Source organism: Canis lupus, chromosome 22, assembly GCF_011100685.1.
Source record: "Canis lupus familiaris isolate Mischka breed German Shepherd chromosome 22, alternate assembly UU_Cfam_GSD_1.0, whole genome shotgun sequence".
Lineage (NCBI taxonomy): Eukaryota > Metazoa > Chordata > Mammalia > Carnivora > Canidae > Canis > Canis lupus.
Genome location: NC_049243.1, coordinates 27,027,663 through 27,047,502, shown reverse-complemented (window position 1 = coordinate 27,047,502; position 19,840 = coordinate 27,027,663). Strand labels below are relative to the sequence as shown.

The window sequence follows — 19,840 nt, the reverse complement described above, 5'->3', positions numbered from 1 at the left end:
AAAGTATTCTGAATCACCTCTTTAATACTCAGTCTGATGGTAATTTCAGTATATTTATCTTAATTGACAAACATGATTTGACAGAGCAGACAATTCTATCTTATCTTGGATTCTATCCTCCAAACTCACTAACCACTCGTAGGCTTCTCAGGCTCCTTTGCTAGATTCTCTTCCTCTAGCCTATTTCTAAATGTTGGGACTCCCCTTCATATGGTTTGGGGCCCTCTGCTCTCACCAGATAATGTCATCTAATCCCATAGCTTTAAGTGCCATCTATACACTGACACATATTATAAATACACAGCACACACACACACACACACACACAGTCATGGACTTGCCCCTCAACTTCAAATCGACAATTCTGTTTTGGAGTATAACAGGAACCTAAAGTTTAACATGTTCAAATGGAACTTAAATTTTACTTTCCAGATAAGTCTTCTGCCAGTCTTCCAATTCTCAATAAATGGTTCCAGTAGATGAAGCCAAAAACTGAGTCTTACCTAAGGCAATAACCCAATTAACTGTCTTCTGCCTCTACCTTATCTGCCCTTGGTCTATTACTTCAGTGATATTTTGAACACAATAATAAGGGTCTCTAATTCTAATTGCCTAAAACCTGCTAGTGGCTTCTATGATTACACAGTCTAAAGCAAGGGTAAATAAGCATTGGCAATGGGCCAAATCAAGCTCATGTCCTCTGTATAGCCCATGAACTAATAGGTTTTGCATCTGTAGAGGGTTAAAAAAACAAAGAATATGTGGTAGACCACATATGGCCTGCAAAACATAAAATATTTGTTGTCTGGGCCTTTACAGAAAAAGTTTGCTGACTTCTTATCTACAGTAGAAAACTCCCATTGCTAAGTGATGCTGTGTCACAGGACCTTGAAAATCTTCCATTTGTTTTTTGATCATGTCAAAATGCGATCTACATAAAAAAGGGACTGCCATATTCAGTTATATTCCCAGCAATATGCCTTAATGAATATCTCAAATCAACAAGACAACCACATTCCTCATAATTATTATTTTGCAAATCAAGAATACTGTTACTACAAGGACAGAAACTTCTTCTCTTTCCAGGGTTATAATTTTCACAATTTTAATTGACTTCTAAATTAGGTTCCTTAACTCAGAGATAATCAAACTGGGAAGATGCACCCCTTCATTTATTTCCCAAGTAATGAGGTACCCATATATCTCAAGTGAAAGACTTTCTAGCATTTAGAAATTGACAGGCATGAAGAATGAAGAGGAAAGGAACAAAGAAATAAAGGAAGGAAGGAGATTTAGGCATCAATGGGCAGGGGTAAAATGGAAAGCTGGCAATTCTCTAGAATCAGGACATTAGACCTAAGCTGTTACCCTTTTAAGTTCTCTCAGGGAGCAAGAGGGAAGTGGGAATCAACACTCTTAAGTTCCCTTGGAGAAATCTGTTCTTGTTTTTAGAAATGGAGAAATCAAATCAACATGGATCAAGACATTCCTAGTAAAAAACTATATTAGTAACGAACTGTTACAAACGTAAAAATGGTGAAAAGACTTTAGAACACATAGATTCACAGACTTCCTAACTTAAAAAGACTGTGATGAGTAGAAAAAATTTTGCTGCTTGTCTCCCAACACAAAGTCTTCTTTCTAATGTAACTCTGACTTTTATTTGTGACAATACTGTATCCAGTTAAATACTTAACATTTCCCAGCTTCCCACTCTCCTTGCTGAAAGGGGTGGTCCTGCTATATACTTCTAGTTTACTGCAGTCACTGGCTTGAGCTTCTGGGAAAGCTCTTTAAAAGGAATGAGTCCTTCCTAGGGCTTTTGGGTGTCTCAGTTGGTTACGTATCTGACTCTTGGTTTCAGTTTAGGTCCTGATCTCGAGGTAGTGAGATCGAGCCCTGAGTGATGCTCCATGCTCAGCCAGGAGTCTGCTTCAGATTCTCTTTCCATTTCCCTCTCCTTCCTCCTCTGGCCCTCCCCCTGGTTGCGCTTGTGTGAGCATGCTCTCATCTCTCTCTCTTAAATAAATAATAAAAATCTTAAAAAGAAATAAAAATAAAAGGGATTGACTCCTTTGGCATGTGCCTCATTTCCCCATTACCCTTCACCTTATTTCTTTTGCGTGTAACATGGATATAATACTAGAGATAGAGCAGCCATTTGTGACTTTGAGGTGAAAAGCACATGCTTAAAACAGCTGTGCATAAGGATAAAAGGAGCCTGGGTTCCTAACAATATCAAGGAGTAGCCACCCCAAATCTAAATTAGCTACGTTCAGATCCACCCCAAATCTAAATTAGCTACTTTCAGATTCCTGTTAAACCAGAGAGACAAAATCCTCCTGTTTTACAATCAGCCACCATTTTCTAAGCCTCGGTACTAGCAGCTGAACTTCATCCCCAGAACACTGCACAGCTGGTTCAACCTCTTTCCACATCAAAAATACCTATATCATGATACTTGGCCATTCAAGACCACTTGAATGCTTCCAATGACAGGAAGCTCAGTAACTTAAATCAGGCCATTTAAATGTTAATAGCAAGTATAGATTTACAGTCAGCAGAGATCTACTTTTTCTGTGACTTCTATTATCTATAGTCTGGTGAGGGAAATTTATTTTTAATAATGCTAGATGTGGTATATATGTACAATGGAATATTACTTAGCCATCAAAAATGAACTCTTGCCATTTGCAAGGACATGCATGGAACTAAAAGATTATGCTAGGTGAAACCAATCAGAGAAAGACAATTATATGATTTCACTCATGTGGAATTTAAGAGACAAAACAGAGGATCATAGGAGAAGGGAGAGAAAAATAAGAAAAAACAGAGAGAGGAGCAAATCATTAGAAACTCTTAACTACAGGAAACAAACAGGGTTGCTGGAGGGGAGGTTAGTGAGGGGGGGATGGGGTAACTGGGTCACGAGCATTAAGGAAGGAATGTAATGTAATGAGCACTAGATGTTATGTGCAACTGATGAATCAATAAACTCTACCTCTGAAACTAATAAAAAATAATGCTAAAAAATGAGATTTTCATCTTTGTATCCCCAGTGCTCAATGCACTGGTAAGCTCTGGAGAATAAATGGCCAAAAATTATGTTCCTTCATTGATCCCAGGCTGGCTCTTACTTTTTCACATTTTATGTCTCTGAAACTGGAATGCATCTTACAATCTACAGTACATAACAGTTTAACTTGGCAGTTTTTAATCTCACTGCTACAAGTAATTGTTCACTTTACAATCAAGCTGTCTTGGATTTGATGAATTATGGAAGACTAATTCTTCTACTGTATAATATTTCTCCATGTATTTGACAGCAGACAACCTACTCCCAAGGAGTCTCTAAGCAAAACAACCCTAGTGCTCATGGACCAAAAAACACGGGAATGTAGAGTAGGCAGCTATTCTGGAGAGTATTTTGACAGCACACTCAGTTTAATTAAGTATGCATATACCCTGTGAGCCAGATATTCCATTTTTGAGTATACATGTCAAAGATGTTCACATAGGTTCAGAAGAGAAATGTTTATAGAAGGCCCATATTGCACATGGTAGCAAAAAGTTGGGAGGCAATCCAGGTGCCTATTTCTGTGGTAGTGGATGGATAGACAGGTAGACACACACACACACACAGAATTGCACAGAAATTAGAAGCAGAAAACTAGATATACACATAGTAACATCAATGATTTTTAAAATAGCACTGAGTTGGGAAAAAACTATAAAAGAGATAAACCCTAAAACAAAGCATGCAATTTACATTTATGTAAAGGAAGAAAATAAGAAAAATACCCATTATCAAGAACAAATGTAAAAAAAAACCCATTAAAATAGATAATAGAGAGAGAAAGGGAAATGAACTATGAGAATACAAAGAATATACAACAGAAAAAGTGGCTGTGGCATGGATCAATAAAGATTAGGTGGCATAAACTCAGGACTATGACTAATTCAGTCTTCTACATTTGCAGTTTAACTAGAAAACTACAATAAAAAAGTGTACTAAGCACCATGTGGTACAAAAATAATAATATAGTTCTGAGTAAGTATATCTATCAGCTTGTGTGCATTGATTAATCTTTCCAAGAAACGCATGAAGTATATAAAAGTTGAGGGATTTGCCCAAAGTAACTAACTATTGGGGCTGGAGTTCAAATCCAAACTGTGTGTATCTAGAACTGTAGCTCTGATCTGTTACACTATAGAGCCCCTCATGGATAAGCCACCATTTCTAAAATATAAATCTCACACTTCAAAAAGGAGAGAAGCCATTTACAACCAAGCACAAGCAAGTTGAAAAAAATAAAAGTAGCCTAAAAAAATGTAAGTTTGGATGTGATATGTAGTTGGCACTCAATAAAATGTCTGTTGATTGAGTAGGTTCATTAATGAATGGGATATTACCTCTGCTTTCTACAGTGAGTTGGATCTATAGAGATTTTGAGGGGCAGAGATATGTGAGCCAGTAGCACCGTGAGAGTCCACCTGAGGAGTAACAGCACTATGAGTAAACCACTAGATACAATGACAAAATACCATGTGGCCTAATCTAGACCAAGTCAGCTAGGTAGGTAACTATACGGGCAACCTAAGAAAATGTTAGGAGCTTTCATTTGCGTAGAATACGGGCTTTAGATTTCTTGGTTTGAATCCTACCTGGCTCCATAACTTCCATCTAAATGGCCTTGGTATGCTATTAACCACTTGTGATTCTGTTTTATCAAGAGCAAAATTGGGTTCAGTCCCTCATTTAGGGTAGTTGAGCACTTAAGACATGACAGCAATTGTTCTAAGCACTGGAGATATGTGAGTACAAAGAAATCCCCGTCCTCATGAACTTTAAGTCTATTAAGAGAGACAAATACCAAAACAAAGCCAGGTTGTCCTATGAACACATATATAAGGCACAGGGAATAAAGGAGGTGAAACATGAGGATATTATTTTAATAGACAATAGCAACAATAACTAATAGTTTGTGCTCAGGAACTAGTCTTATTTTATTGATTCATTTAATATTAAAGGCAGGGGAGATCCCCCCTAAAAACACTTATACCTCACAGAGTTGTGAGGTTTAAATGAGGTAACACATGAAAAGCTCATAAAACGGTGTCTGGCAAAGAACAAACCCTCAATAAATGTTAGCCATTAATATTTCTAATAACTGTATCTAAATGATTTCTTTACTCATTAAGATCCTGGACACCTAGGCCATTGGACACTTCATTTTTCTAGAGAGGCCCAGTCAACAATTTTTCTAGCAGCAAGATACTACAATGTATTAGCATGATTGACAAGAACTAAAATAGAAAGCTGACTTAACAAAAACAGCAAAATGGGGGGGGGGGTAGTGTTTAGGAAGAGGTGGGATCAAGAGCAAAAGAAAACATTTATTGTTGGAAAGAAAAATAATTTTCTTTTTTTTTAGAAAAAAATTTTCTCAGAGACAGAAGTAATAAGAGCTAAAAAGTGTCTCCTCTCTTTTTGAAATCACTGTAAATTTCTTAGAACTAATGACAACTTTACCAAGTCTTACATAAAATACTCCATAACTATAGAAACCATACAAGCCATAAAATAAAACAAAACAAAACAAAACAAAAAAACCCCAAGCTCTAGGACATCCCTTCCTCTTTGGCAAACACCACTCGTTAAACACCGTGATAACTGAATGTATGCTTGGTACTACGACACAGTAACAAAACTAAATACCAAAGAAACTAAATCTCCAGGGCAGAGGACTATACAAACTCAATAACCTAATTATGATCTTGATTCTCACAATCAAAGTAGTCACATCAGGGTTAATTCTCAATGAAGCTGAAAACAACTTACAAAAAAACACCTAAAAAGGTATATCTCACACATGCTAGATTTAAAAAATTGAGCCTATAGGGCAGCCCGGGTGGCTCAGCGGTTTAGTGCTGCCTTCAGCCCAGGGCCTGATCCTGGAGACCCAGGATCGAGTCTGGCGTCGGGCTCCCTGCATGGAGCCTGCTTCTCCCTCTGCCTCTGTCTCTGCCCTGCCCCTCCCATGAATGGATAAAATCTTTGAAAAAAAAATTGAGCCTATATAAGCAATTCATCCGCACCCAACTTCAAAATCATCCCCTCTTTCAGGACTTTTTAATTTAGTGTACAGAAATAAAATTCATTACCTTTCTCCTTCCAAAAAGCTTTTTTAAACTGTGCAAGAAAATATGATTTTCTTCTTGAAATGATAAACCTATCATTTCAAGTTCAGATTACATAAATGTTTAATTCTTATTCTTTTGCAGTTTGAAGACAATAAAGCATAAAGATAACAAAAATCACGCCAGTCTTACCTTTGTAAGATAATCCACTTTCAAGTTGTCTATCATCATATTTTTCTGAGACAGCTCTATTTTCAGTAACTGAATATTATGAAGTAGTTCTTTACGTTCAATGAGTTGCTGGGTAATTTTGATTTTACCATCTCGCTCTTCTGATGACGAAATATCATCCGTAGGAACTGTTGTTTCTAAACTAATATCTTCAGATTCCAGAGAACTGGAGATGTTCACTTTTTTTGATGCCCTGGCAACTTTTCGAGACATTTTTTTTCTTCTTTTTTTTTAAACTATGAATTCGTTTTCTTCTCCAATTCTATTTCAGCTTTCTGTAGGTTAAAAAAATATATATATATTTTAATTGAAGTGTACTCAAACATTCTCTACGGAAAGCATAAGCATATTAAAAAGATACCAAGGACTGCCTAAGTAGGTATTAGGCAATCCGGAGGACCAGATTAGTAAACCGCTGCTCAAGTCAAACATATTAAATCAAGCTCATTAAATCCTACTAAGCCTTTGTCCTTAATGAATCCAAAAACCCAATCTCTGGGGGGACAGGGATCTCACTCAGAGGAAACAAAGAAATGTTGGAAGTAAAGGATGAAAGCCCTAAGTCAGGGGTCACCCAGGGACGCTACTAATAAAAGCAGCACAGATTCAAGATGAGAGGGGTCACTTCTGAGTTGATCAAGGGAAGGTTATGTTCTCCTTAGAATCCTGAAGGATCTGTTCAGGGCAGCACCAACAGAAAAGCATGCAAGAGCGAAGGCTGGCTGGCACGGGGCTGGCGAAAACGCACAGCAGCAGAAGGCCGTGGTGGCCTGGCCGGGGCCAAGCCTCGGGGGAGTTTGAGGAGGCCTCGCCCCCCTACCCCACCCCCCTTACACAGACGCACGTGACAACCTTCACCATCCAGGCTGCGGAGAGCCCTGAAAGGTCAGAATGTGTTCGAAATTTACTCTGCAGGCCACGAGGAGGCATCGCTCAAGGGTCTTCTAAAACGGGAAACCGTGAAATAGGCACATTTTAATAGACTTCCAGAGAGAATGACAACAAGAAAAGAGAAGACCGAGCCCTCTAAGTGGCCCTTGGTCACCCTTTCACAACAATGGTTAGCAGTTCTCTTGTTTTAATACGACAGGTGTGCGGAGGGGAAATCCCTCCTTTCAGAGGGAAAAGGGTAGAGAAAGGTGAAATCAGAGAGAGGCAACATCTGGATGCCAAAGGATCAGCGGCTGGGACAAGCCCACACACACACAGGCGGAGAGAAGAAGAAAAGCCCAACTCGGCGGCGCAGGAGGAGGAGTCCCTTGGTCCGCGCGGCAAAGGGATAGCCGCGAGCTACCTCGAAAGCTTCAACGACACCACGTGTGCGGCTGGGCCAGCCACCACCACCATCGCCTCTTCAAGGAGCTGAAAAGCGTCTCCAAACAGAAGCCCAGGATGCAGCTCCTCTAGAAGGAATCTCAGATCGGGGACCGTTATTACGACCCGTAACCAAGACAACCACTTCCGCGCCCGTAAAGGACGGAGGAAGCGGCTGCGCGCTTGCGCCCAAGCCGCCGGAACTCAGCCCGGATCCACCCCCAACGCGAGGAGCAATGCAGGCTGGGATCTGTAGTCCAGAGGCAAGCCCCGCCCGGGTCCTGGAGGGAAATAACTCCGGGCTCCGCCCATCCTCCTCGTAGTCACCCAATCCTCGCAGCCCTCAGAGAGCCAACGAACGTCAGCCTCGACGTTTTCCCGCGAGAAGTGTTTACTAATACCCTGGAGCGGGAAGGGGTGAACCTCGGGGTAGAGGATAGTTGTACTGCGGGCCTGCTCCTGGGCACTTTTCACCGGAAGAGCGCGACCGGGGTCGGGGTACCGCGCTGCGGAGCAAGATGCTCAAGTCCAAGACTTTCTTAAAAAAGACGCGGGCGGGCGGCGTGATGAAGATCGTGCGCGAGCATTACCTGCGGGACGACATCGGCTGCGGCGCGCCCGGGTGCGCTGCGTGCGGGGGTGCGCACGAGGGGCCGGTCCTCGAGCCGCAGCCCCTGGACCCGGCGAGCAGCCTGTGTCCCCGGCCGCACTACTTGCTTCCCGACACCAACGTGCTGTTGCATCAGGTGCGTCGGCGGGCGGGCGATCCGGGGTCCTCGGCACCGCCAGGAGAGGGGGGTGTGATGGGATAGGGAAACTGAGGCCCCAGGAGGAGCGTCTTGGACATTACGTACTTAGGGAGCGGCAAACCCCATCTCGGAACCTTTGCCTCCTGTCCCCCAGGCCGAGTTTCTTTTTTTCCTTTTTTACTTCTTTCTCTCTCTCTCTCTCTAATTCTTGGAGTAATAAGGATTTTAGATTAATTTTCTAACTCCTGGTGTCTCTTCTGCCTTAGATTGTAAGTGTCTGGAGGCCGGGGACCCGGGCTTCTGTGGCCTCCAGCTTGCAACTCCCAGGCAGCTTGTAAGTGCCTACGAATGAAAACTTTGTGGGCCGACGTATTTCATTATTAGTGGACGTAATTCTACAAAATTTTGTGGTTCATCTGTGTATATATGCTCGTCTGTAATAGACCTGAAGGGGTTTTTTTGTAGCAAAGTAACTCCTTAGTGTATACATGTTTTTTTTTTTTTTTTTTTTGTAGCAAAGTAACTCCTTAGTGTAAACATGGTGTTAAAAAAAAAAATCGACAAGGTTTTATATTGTGCAGAAACAATTTAAATAGGAAAATTTAAATTTTCTCTCTTTATTTTTTTTAAGATCGATGTCCTTGAGGACCCTGCCATCAGAAATGTGATTGTCCTGCAGACAGTTCTGCAAGAAGTGAGGAATCGGAGTGCTCCAGTATATAAACGGATCAGAGATGTGACTAATAACCAGGAGAAGCATTTCTATACCTTCACTAATGAGCACCATAGGTAAGCGGGAAGATTATGTTGTTTACCAGAAAACCATAGACTTAGATAAATTTGGGGAAGGGTCCCTGGCAGTAATTGTGACATTGTTGGAAGATGTACGGGTAAGTTTCATACTTAGGGGAGGATGATTTGGTTGTTCCACGGTTGTACCTGAGTTGCACACAGGCATTGATTAGATCAAACCTAGAACCAAGTCTCCAGTCTCCAGACTCCTAGGCTGCTGTAGGTACTTCTGTTTCCAGAATGTCTTCATCCTGAATTGGTTTCATAATGAATAGAGCAATAAAATCTCAGAAGAGGAGATTTTACCTAGGTTCCTGGAATATGATATTATTTGATAACCAACATAAATTGATAAAATGTAAGAGTTTATGAAAGAGAGGTTTAAAAATACAAAGCAGATTTATTAACAGACTTTTAAAAGTTAAGCTAATACTTTTTTTTTTTTAACTGATCACATTGAAGAAGATAGGGTTAAGAGATAGAATTCTTTGTTCCATTTCAGATTTACACCCTTTGAACATAATATGTGGTTTTAAAGAATATTTTGCTGTTTCTTATGTTACATAAATTACCTGTGTTAAGTTCTAGTATACTTTTATTACATTAAGTTAGGGCTTCTCAACCTTGGTACTATTGACATTTTGGATTGAATAATTCTTTGTCGTGGACAGGCTGTCATATATATCATAGGATGTTTAGCAATATCTTATGCTTCTACTCACTACATGCTCATAGGAACCCTTCTTCACCCCCATCCACAGAGCTGTAACAACCCAAAATATCTCCAGACATTGTCTGAATATTTGCTAGGCAGCACATCACCCCTAGCGGATTAGACAGTAGAATCCCAGCAATGAAAGCTCATTGGAATGCACATATTTAAAAATGTTTAATTTTTCAATTTTCATATTATTTCTGTAGCCCGAATTTAAATATTCTTGTAAAAATCATTGGTAAAGCACTTGTAGTCATCTTATTGCTAGCTTGCCCTTGAAATTCAGAAACAGAAACTTGTTTTTCAGTGCAGAGTGACCAAATTTTTGTGGAGCACTATCATCAGATTCTTAGCAATTAGAAGTTAGCAATTTTTCTGCTTAAGTGCAGTGAATAGAGCTTAGCAATACAGGAGTTGAAGGATACTGGGGCACATTTCATCTAAGATTCTATTTGCTCAAGTCATGCTAAAACCAATTCAAAATATAATGATAGTGTCTGACTAGTAAGCTTAAAGCATTAGGAGGGGCATTTAATGGTGAGAAATGAAGCAGTTCTAAAAACTGTTAATATAAATAAGTGTAAGATTCTAAAGTTGATTCTGTTAATTTAAGTGTTAGAAATTTTTATACTGAATTTGTTATTTTACTCAAATTTGGCTTTGAAAACATTTAAGGAAGTAAGAATGCTGACATATGGGAATTTAGAATGGATAGACTACAAAGGAATAAACTGTCACTATTTTTATATGATCTTTCAGTCTCTAGATAAGCTCTGTCATTTACTGAGTATTTATCATTGGTGATTTCCATGTACTATGTACATGGAAATTTAATCATCGTCGGATTTGTAGCTTTGGGAATTACTGTTAATCTATAGTTCAAATAAAATCTTATCAAACCTGCAAAGTTTTATTATAGTTTAGTGGTTTTTAAGCATTTATGTTCTAAGACTTTTTATATGTTCTTATTTCTGTTGATTTAAATTTATCACTTTGTTTTGTATTTAGAGAAACTTATGTAGAACAAGAACAGGGAGAAAATGCTAATGACAGGAATGATAGAGCCATTCGAGTAGCAGCAAAATGGTACAATGAACATTTGAAGAAAATGTCAGCAGAGAATCATCTACAAGTTATCTTCATAACAAATGACAGAAAAAACAAAGAAAAAGCCATAGAAGAAGGAATACCAGCTTTCACCTGTAAGTCTAAATGTAGAAGCTGTTAATTTTTATATGCATTTGCAAATAGGAAGTTGCAAATCAGGCCCTTGGTCAGATGTTCACTTGAGTATTTAATATTTTCGTATTCCTGTATACTCCATCTGATGTTTGCATTTTTTAATTTCTCAGCATTTCTCAGCCAAGTAAGTTGTGGTGCTCAATGGCTGTTAATTTCCCCATCACCCTTTGTAATTGGCTTAGCAATAGAAACTCATAGATATGCTCGACCCAATACTTCTCTTTTGACATGACCGTATCAACAGATACAGATTAAAAAAACAAAACAAAACACAACAACCTGACTTTATCAGGAACAAAACTTGTTTTTCAGGTGAAGAGTATGTAAAGAGCCTAACTGCTAACCCGGAACTCATAGATCGTCTTGCTTGTTTGTCTGAAGAAGGGGTATGTTTTGAGTTTGTTTTACTTTATTATTTTTTTTGTAAAGTGAAGATATTAAAATAGCCACTTATTAAAGTAGCCATTTTGGGATATTAAATTTATAGTTAATCAAGTTTAAAAATTAGAATATTGGTAGGTAAGCTGGAATTGAATAGGAGTTGGGTTATAAACAATAAGAGTAGCTGTAATAGGCTTATCAAAATGCCATTCCTAAAAGACTTGACTTTCTAAAATAGTACTGTTCATTGATAGACCCTCAGCAATCTGAGTTGGGCCTGTCACATCATAGCACCATCTGTTTGATAAATGAATAGAGGAATATGTGACTGGTTTGTGAATAAGGTATAAGTATTTGACCAAAAAAAGGACATGGACATTGCAGATAGCATAAAGCTGTAGAATTAATCCTGAAGGAAGAAGGAAGGAAGTCATAAGAGAACAGGAATGGTAGGGGCCAGCTAACAAAAATCTAGAATTTCTTCTGTAAATCAATAATTTTTAAACTACCTAAGTCTAAAGGGCTGCTATGAAGAGAAGGTAGCAGGTAGGAATCTGGGCTCCCTACCTTATAAATGGCAGACTAGAAGAAATTAAGGGTGGGTACCTGGGTTACTCATCCCGGGGTCCTGGGATCAAGTCCCGCATCAGGCTCTCCACAGGCAGCCTGCTTCTCCTTCTGCCTATGTCTCTGCTTCTTTCTCTGTCTCTCATGAATAATTAGACTTTAAAAATCTGAAAAAAAAAAATTAAGGGTACATGAATGTAGATCTGAGAGGAAGGGGAGGGAATGATCAGAAGTGTTGTTTATTTGGGGGCACCTGGGTGGCTCAGTCGGTTAAGCATCTGCCTTCAGCTCGGGTCATGATGCTGGGGTCCTGACACTGGGGTCTTGGGATCAAGCCCTGAGTCTAGGAACCTGCTTCTCTGTCTCCCTCTGCCTGCTGCTCCTCCTGCTTATGATCATTCTCTATCTCTGTCAAATAAATAAAATCTTTTTAAAAAGTGCATTTGAAAGACCACTCTATTCCAGTTTGTGAGCTGATGCATTGTATTAAGGACAGAGTTAGCTGCAGGAGGAGGAGTAGAGGGATCCGTGCAGTAGTGGAGATGAGGGCAAGCTGAGTGAGTCTGTAAACCTCATGGGCACTCACTTTCTTATATCTGAAGTTAGCAATAATGACTTTGGAGACTTGTAATGAGGATCAAATGAAATAATAACAGTATTAATAAAATTCTTATCTCAGTGCCTGAGACATAGCTGTGGTGAATGTAAATGGCAGCTGTCATTATTATAGAAACAGGTTTTATGTGATAGAACATGAGATATCCAGTCTTTACAACATTTTCTTCATCACTTCTTATCTTCAATCAACTACTTGACAAAATTAAAAGGAAGTGAGAAAAGAAGAGCTGGGCTTGATTTTTAGAATAAAGATTTAGGGACTGCCCAACAGGTAGTCACTAGTACCATCTGGCTGTTGAGATTTAACTCAGATTGAAAATTCAGTTTCTCACCTTTTAAGTGCTTGAGAGCTGCTTGTGCCGGTGGCTACCAAATTGGAGATCATAAAAACTATTCCTATCATCACAAAGTTGTTTTGGATAGCGCTGGTCTAGAAGAGGAAAGAAGAAGTAACCTAACATTGGTAATATATAATATTTGATTGAAGACTGTGATAGGGCGACTATAGGACATGACGAAATTACAGCCAGTTCTGTTGTAATGCAACATGTATGTTCTTCAGATTCACTGTGTCATGCAAAATTACGTAGTGAAAACAGCAGAGCTAATGGGAACATATGTTTGGGGCACACTCAGAAGCTTTGTGAGGTGGTGAAAATAAGGTTATCTAAATTTGGACAAAAAGTTACAGAAGGTGACGATGGTGTGGCTCATAAAACACACGGTAATCTAAAGTCACAGATGTTTGAGAGGTGACTGTTTTGTGGATTCCTCTGCAGCTTTGTTTTCTGTGTTTACATAGTATTTTTTAATACAGCAGTTGCATTGGAACGAATTCATGTTTTCTAAACAAGCATTATGGGAGAACAGCCTGTACTTAGCACCTAACCCAGATTTAGGATGTCAAGGCAGAGATGTGAAAGATGTTAGCTAAGTAAGTTTGCTTCAAGACAAGGACATTTTAGCTGAATGTGTAAGGGAGTTAACCATCTTAATAACTAGGAGAAGAGCATTTTATGCAGAGGAATCAGCAAATAAAGGCTCTGAGGTTAGAATAAGGTGGCAAGATCAAGAAACAGCTGGAAGATGCCTGGGATGGAGTAAGCAAGGGAGAAAATGTTACAAAGGAAGTCAGAAATATAGGCAGGGACCAGATTGTATAGGATATAGTGAGTCATGGGGAAAAAATTGGATTTTAGTCTATGAGTGCCGGACAGATGTTGAGTGGGAGAAGATTAAGATTCATCTGGCTGCTCTAAGAGAATAAATTAGAAACAGGCTCTTGAGTTAGGAGGATATTTTAGGACTCCATGGGAGAGACAAGACAGAAAATAGGACCATAGTAGTAGCAGTTAAGGTAGTGGGAAGTAGTCAGATATTAGGTGTATGTTGTAGATAGATGTGGTAGGGCTTGGTGATAGATTGGATGGGACTGGGAGGAATATGGATGACGTTAGGTGTTTTGCGTGAGCAATTATATTAGTAGTATTGCTTTATTTACACAGGATGAAGGCAGGGAGCAGGACTGAGTAGAAAATCCTAAGTAAGGTTTTAGACGTTTAAGTTTGAGGTAACTGTTAGAGCTCTTAGTGCTTTTATGGTATGAGCAGTTGGACATGCAAATCTGGGGCTTCTGAGGGGGTCTAGGACTAGAAATACAGATATACTAGAGAGATAAATTTGGATCTTATCAGCATATAAATGATGTGTAAAACCATAAGACCAAATGAGAATATGTGAGGCAAGGATTGGCAGACTTTTTTTTTTTTTTAAACAGATTTATTGAGGTATAATTCACATAACCATACCATCTATTTAAAATGTACAGTTTTGGGATCCCTGGGTGGCGCAGCGGTTTGGCGCCTGCCTTTGGCCCAGGGCGCGATCCTGGAGACCCGGGATCGAATCCCACGTCGGGCTCCCGGTGCATGGAGCCTGCTTCTCCCTCTGCCTGTGTCTCTGCCTCTCTCTCTCTCTCTGTGACTATCATAAATAAATAAAAATTAAAAAAAAATAAAAAAAAAATAAAAAAATAAAATGTACAGTTTTTTGTATAGTCACAAGATTATGCAACCATCACTACAATCTAATTTTAGAACATTTTCTTCCCTTCTAAAATAAATCCATATCCATTACCACTCAAGCCCAGTCTGTTCCTGAAATGCCCTTGCTTTAGCCCCACGCAACTACTGATCTTTCTATCTTTGTAAATTTACCTATTCTGTGTATTTCATATAAATGTAATAATGTAATATGTGGTCTTCTTTCCTTTCTCTTTGATACATACTTAGGAATGTGCAAGAGGATTTGCTCCATTATATGGAGCAGTTTAATTTTATATTTAACTTTTCAAGGAACTGCCAAACTATTTCCCAAAGAGTGTGCAGCAGTTTACATTCCCCCCCAGCAATGTATGAAGTTTCCAGTTCCTCACCAATACATGTCTTTTTCATTATAGCCTTTTTAATGAGTGTCAGGTGATATGTCCATAGGATTTTGCTTTGATTTGCATGTCCCTAATGACTAATGGTGTTGAGCATTTTTTCATGAGCTTGTATATTATATGTAATACATAGGTATATATCTTAGCTTATGTATGTGTATGTGTGCGTATCCCTATTCAGATCCTTTGCCTGGTTTTTAGTTGAGTTGTCTTTTTATTATTGAGTTATAAGATTTTTATATTCTGGATACAAGTTCCTTATTAAATACATGATTTGCAAATATTTTCTCCCAGGTAGACATTTTTGGTAAAGAATCAGTTTCTTCTTTTCTTTTCTTTTCTTTTCTTTTCTTTTCTTTTCTTTTCTTTTCTTTTCTTTTCTTTCTTTTCTTTTCTTTCTTTTCTTTTCTTTTCTTTTCTTTTCTTTTCTTTTCTTTTCTTTTCTTTTTTTTTAGAGAGGGAGAAAGGCAGGGGGTGGGGAGAGGCAGAGGGAGAGGAAGAGAATCTCAAGCAGACTCCCTGATGTGGGGCTTGCTTCCACAACCCAGAGATCATGACTTGAGCCAAAATCAAGAGTCAGACACCCAACTGACTGAGCCACCAGGTGCCCATGGATGATTTTCTTTTTTTTTTTTTAATACCTGATAGTGATGATAGTAGTTGTCTGTTGAGTGTATGGAAGATTTACATACTAACTGCATCTTGTGGTTTGCTTATTTCACAGAATGAAATAGAGAATGGAAGAATAATATTTTCAGAGCATCTTCCTTTAAGTAAGCTACAACAAGGCATAAAATCTGGTACATACCTTCAAGGAACATTTAGAGCCAGCAGGGAAAATTACTTAGAAGCTACAGTATGGGTTCATGGAGACACTGAAGAAGATAAAGAGGCAAGTGTTGTGTACATAAATCCCATATATAGTAAAAGGCTTTTTATGATTTTTATAAGTGTTAAAAATTTTGTATGAGAATTTAAACTTACTTTACCCTTCTAGTTTATCAGCTTAAAGGCAGTTATGTGAGAAGTCATAAATAATAGAATGAATCACTTTCTTAGAGAGATGTTTATGGAAGAAAATAACTTTTTATTTACCCCACTTTAAGGGAATTAAAGTCTAATCAAACAATAATAATAATAGTAGGATGCCTCTATTTTCTGTATTATGGCTAGTTATGGGAAATGCTGTTTACATAACCTATAAATGCTCCAGAGGGTTTCACACACTTTAAAGCAAATAGTAATTATTTTTGGTGCTATTTGCAGATACTCTTCTAACTGCTTTGAATGCTGCATTTCATTTAATCTTCAACTGTGCCTATGAAAGCAGATATTCTTTTTTTCATTCTACAAATCAGGACCCTCAGATTTAGAGAGATTAAGACGTTTTCCCAAAGTCTTTTGGTATTAATGTAAGAGTTATGGTAGAGCCATGAATACAACCCATATTTTCTGACATGTTTTCTCTACTTGATATTGAGAAATTAAGAAGATGGAGTAAAGGGACACTATAGAAAGGAGAAATATAGATAAATAGAAACACCCATTATATCTTTACTTCTGTTAGGTAACATTCCCTTTATTATATTGCCATTAAAAATGTCTGAGCATGTATCATTTTGCTGTTTTACATAGATAATCTTACAGGGACTTAAACATTTAAACCGAGCTGTTCATGAAGATATTGTGGCTATAGAACTTCTTCCCAAGAATCAGTGGGTGGCACCATCTTCTGTGGTTTTACACGATGAAGGTCAAAATGAAGATGATGTGGAAAAAGAAGAGGAGAGAGAACGCATTGTATGAAACCAAGCAGGTTTATGTTTTGTCTGTGTAGTTTTGTAGAATTCATTAGTGTTTTAGCTTTGGAGAAAATTAAACACATTTCAGTGCTTTCAAGTTTACTGAGTAAGATTATAGTTCTGTGGGTTTAATACATTTCATACAGTAGTTTATTTTCCCTCTTAAATATTTAAATAGTCTTCCTATCATCTTCTTTTGCTCAAATAAACAGGTTTAAATATAAAAAGACTGTAACTTGGACATGATCTGTCTGAATTAGGAGGTTTAAGTAAATACAAATTAGAACTTCTCTACATTGCTTTTATGTAATACTAAAATTACATCAGCATAATAGATGTATTTTGGGGTCCTTATATAGCGCCTGTTTAATTCCTTTTCTGTTAACAATATAATGAAGAGAATGCTTTCAGTTGTTTCTTTACAATCTAAAGTCTACCTGATACGACCTATTTATGTCTATATTTTAGAATTACAAGAATAATGCAAATAGTTGGAATTCAGACATTAGTAGTTTCCTTTTTATAAGAATTGTGTTCAGTGCTCTGGAGTCTTAATATAGTGTTATTTTTTTCAGAGTCCAGGCCATAGAGTGTTGAAATGAAATATCATAAAGTCCTTCAGCTATTTCTAATAAATACTCTTTATTTGGGTTTTTGTTTTGGATAAGGAAGAACTTTTAAAGATACATGTCTTTTTAATGAATTAATAAATGCCACATGACTCTGTGGTGCAACTACTGCTAAAATCCTAACCTGTTAATTCCCAGATTTGTCTGTGTGTGATGAGTAAATCCTCATAATTAAAACTGAACAGTTGAATTCTGACATATTTATTTGGTTATATATTTTTTTTCTTTGTTTTTTGATGATCTGTTTTTGTAGTGCATTATTATTGTAGAAATGTTTCCATGGCTTGGTTTGGCATATTCTGACCTAGAATTTTGAAGCATCAAGATTCTGTGACTCTTTGTCATAATTTACTCCCTAGAAGTGTTAGTATCCATATTCATATTCTGACTTTAAAGAGAAATTGTTTCATTATACGTAGAGGAACAAACAACTGACGATTTTTATTTTTCTTTTTAAATCTCAGCTTAAGACTGCTGTAAGTGAAAAAATGTTAAAGCCTACGGGTAGAGTTGTAGGAATAATAAAAAGAAATTGGAGACCGTATTGTGGCATGCTTTCCAAGTCTGATATTAAAGAGGTGAGTAAAGAGCCTGTTGGTATGTAATTAAAAATGTTACGCATTAAATAGAACTTAGAGCCTTCCGCTTCTACCTCCCTCCTCAGATTTGTGTGTCTGTGTATAAAATCTTCTGTCTTAATTTTCTTTAGTCAAGAAGACATCTCTTTACCCCTGCTGATAGGAGAATCCCTAGAATTCGAATAGAAACCAGACAGGCATCTGCATTAGAAGGACGGAGGATTATTGTTGCTATTGATGGTTGGCCCAGAAATTCTAGATATCCAAACGTAAGCTTGAATGATTTATTTTGTTTTGGAATATTAAGAATTGGGTATGAAATTGCTTCTTTTAGTGAAAATAGAATCTGTTTCTGTAATAAAATTCATATTGAAATATGGAATATTTTACAAAGTTAACTGATAAGTAGTACATCTTATTTGAAAATTGATCTTATGAAATTCCAATACACATCGTTTGTTTTTACTCATTTTCTAACAACTTTTGATAGTGGTTACAAAAATAGTACTTAAAACCTAAGTACTTAATTAAATAGTACTTTAAAGTACTGTTAAAGTACTTTAAATGGTACTTAAAATGTAATAAATTCTAAAGCTACCATATTTGAAGGAATTTTTTTTAATTTAAAAGGTCATAGAAAATAGACAACACTTTGTTATATAAGAACTGGGACCTCAGGAAGTCTCCATCATAAATCACTTGAGATTTATGGATTCATTTTAAGAAGAAATGGAAACATTTAGAAATACTGAAGTGATAGATAAATGTTTAAGAATTTAATGTCCTAATAACATACACCAAACAAAAAGCTATAAAATTCACCTTTCTAATAATAGCTTTTGGTTTTAGGGACACTTTGTAAAAAACTTGGGTGAAGTTGGAGAGAAAGAGACTGAAACAGAAGTTTTGTTGCTTGAGCACGATGTTCCCCATCAGCCATTCTCACAGGCTGTTCTTAGCTTTCTTCCAAAGATGCCCTGGAGCATTACTGAAAAGGTAAATTGAAAAAAAAAGAATGTATAAATTACTGTATCTGGCCTAATTTGATTTTTGTATGTGTGGTTTTTTTTTTTTTAAGATTTTATTTATTTATTCATAAGAGACACAGGGACAGGCAGAGACATAAGCAGAGGGAGAAGCAGGCTCCCTGCAGGGAGCCCGATGTGGGATTCGATCCCAGAACCTTGGGATCACATCCTGAGCCAAAGGCACATGCTCAACCACTGAGCCACTCACACGTCCCTGTATGTCTTTTTAAATATGTAGAAAATAAGCGTCCATTTCTTGATCTCAGCTCAGGTCTTGATCTCAGGGTTGTGCATTCAAGCCCTGCATTGGGTTCCACATTGGGCATGCAGCCAATAAATGAAGGGAGGTAGGAGAAACCATAGCCCCGTCCTCCCCTGCTGCATTTATGCTAGATATAGAATTCTTAGGTATTACAAACATCATTTGTTTTACTGAAAGATACATTTTTCTGGGGAGCCAACACTAACATGTCAAATTATTCAAAGGTAAAGAAACCACAAGGTAAAATTATAGTACGTGGTTATTATTAACAAATAAAGTTTCTTTTATAAGGTTTTTTTTTTTTTTAAAGATTTTATTTATTTATTTGACACAGAGAACATTCACAAG

General features: G+C 37.7%; 2 protein-coding genes across 12 annotated transcripts in view; one reads left to right on the top strand and one right to left on the bottom strand.

The window, feature by feature from the left end:
* PIBF1 (progesterone immunomodulatory binding factor 1) overlaps nt 1–7,878 on the bottom strand; it is a 197,848-nt gene extending 189,970 nt beyond the window's left edge. For 3 of the 9 annotated variants that reach the window (XR_005376364.1, XR_005376365.1, XM_038569726.1), the window contains exons 1-2: nt 7,667–7,878; nt 6,334–6,647 (exon numbers count right to left, since the gene is read on the bottom strand). Coding sequence is in view for 6 of the 9 variants with exons in the window: in XM_038569726.1 (XP_038425654.1) it covers nt 6,334–6,585 (252 nt within the window). In the remaining 3 variants the exon portion in view is untranslated. Of the gene's footprint in view, nt 1–6,333; nt 6,648–7,224; nt 7,606–7,666 lie in introns of those variants that run through there. The other 6 variants (XR_005376363.1, XM_038569727.1, XM_038569728.1 and 3 more) reach the window with 4 other exon arrangements.
* Nucleotides 7,302–19,840, top strand: part of DIS3 (DIS3 homolog, exosome endoribonuclease and 3'-5' exoribonuclease) — a 30,293-nt gene continuing 17,754 nt past the window's right edge. The window contains exons 1-10 of one of the 3 annotated variants that reach the window (XM_038569721.1): nt 8,129–8,432; nt 8,702–8,769; nt 9,067–9,224; nt 10,951–11,144; nt 11,497–11,570; nt 15,918–16,085; nt 16,829–16,993; nt 18,089–18,202; nt 18,334–18,471; nt 19,052–19,198. In XM_038569721.1, the coding sequence (XP_038425649.1) occupies nt 11,051–11,144; nt 11,497–11,570; nt 15,918–16,085; nt 16,829–16,993; nt 18,089–18,202; nt 18,334–18,471; nt 19,052–19,198 (900 nt within the window). In that variant the 5' untranslated portion in view covers nt 8,129–8,432; nt 8,702–8,769; nt 9,067–9,224; nt 10,951–11,050. Of the gene's footprint in view, nt 8,433–8,701; nt 8,770–9,066; nt 9,225–10,950; nt 11,145–11,496; nt 11,571–15,917; nt 16,086–16,828; nt 16,994–18,088; nt 18,203–18,333; nt 18,472–19,051; nt 19,199–19,840 lie in introns of all 3 variants that reach the window. The other 2 variants (XM_038569722.1, XM_038569720.1) reach the window with 2 other exon arrangements.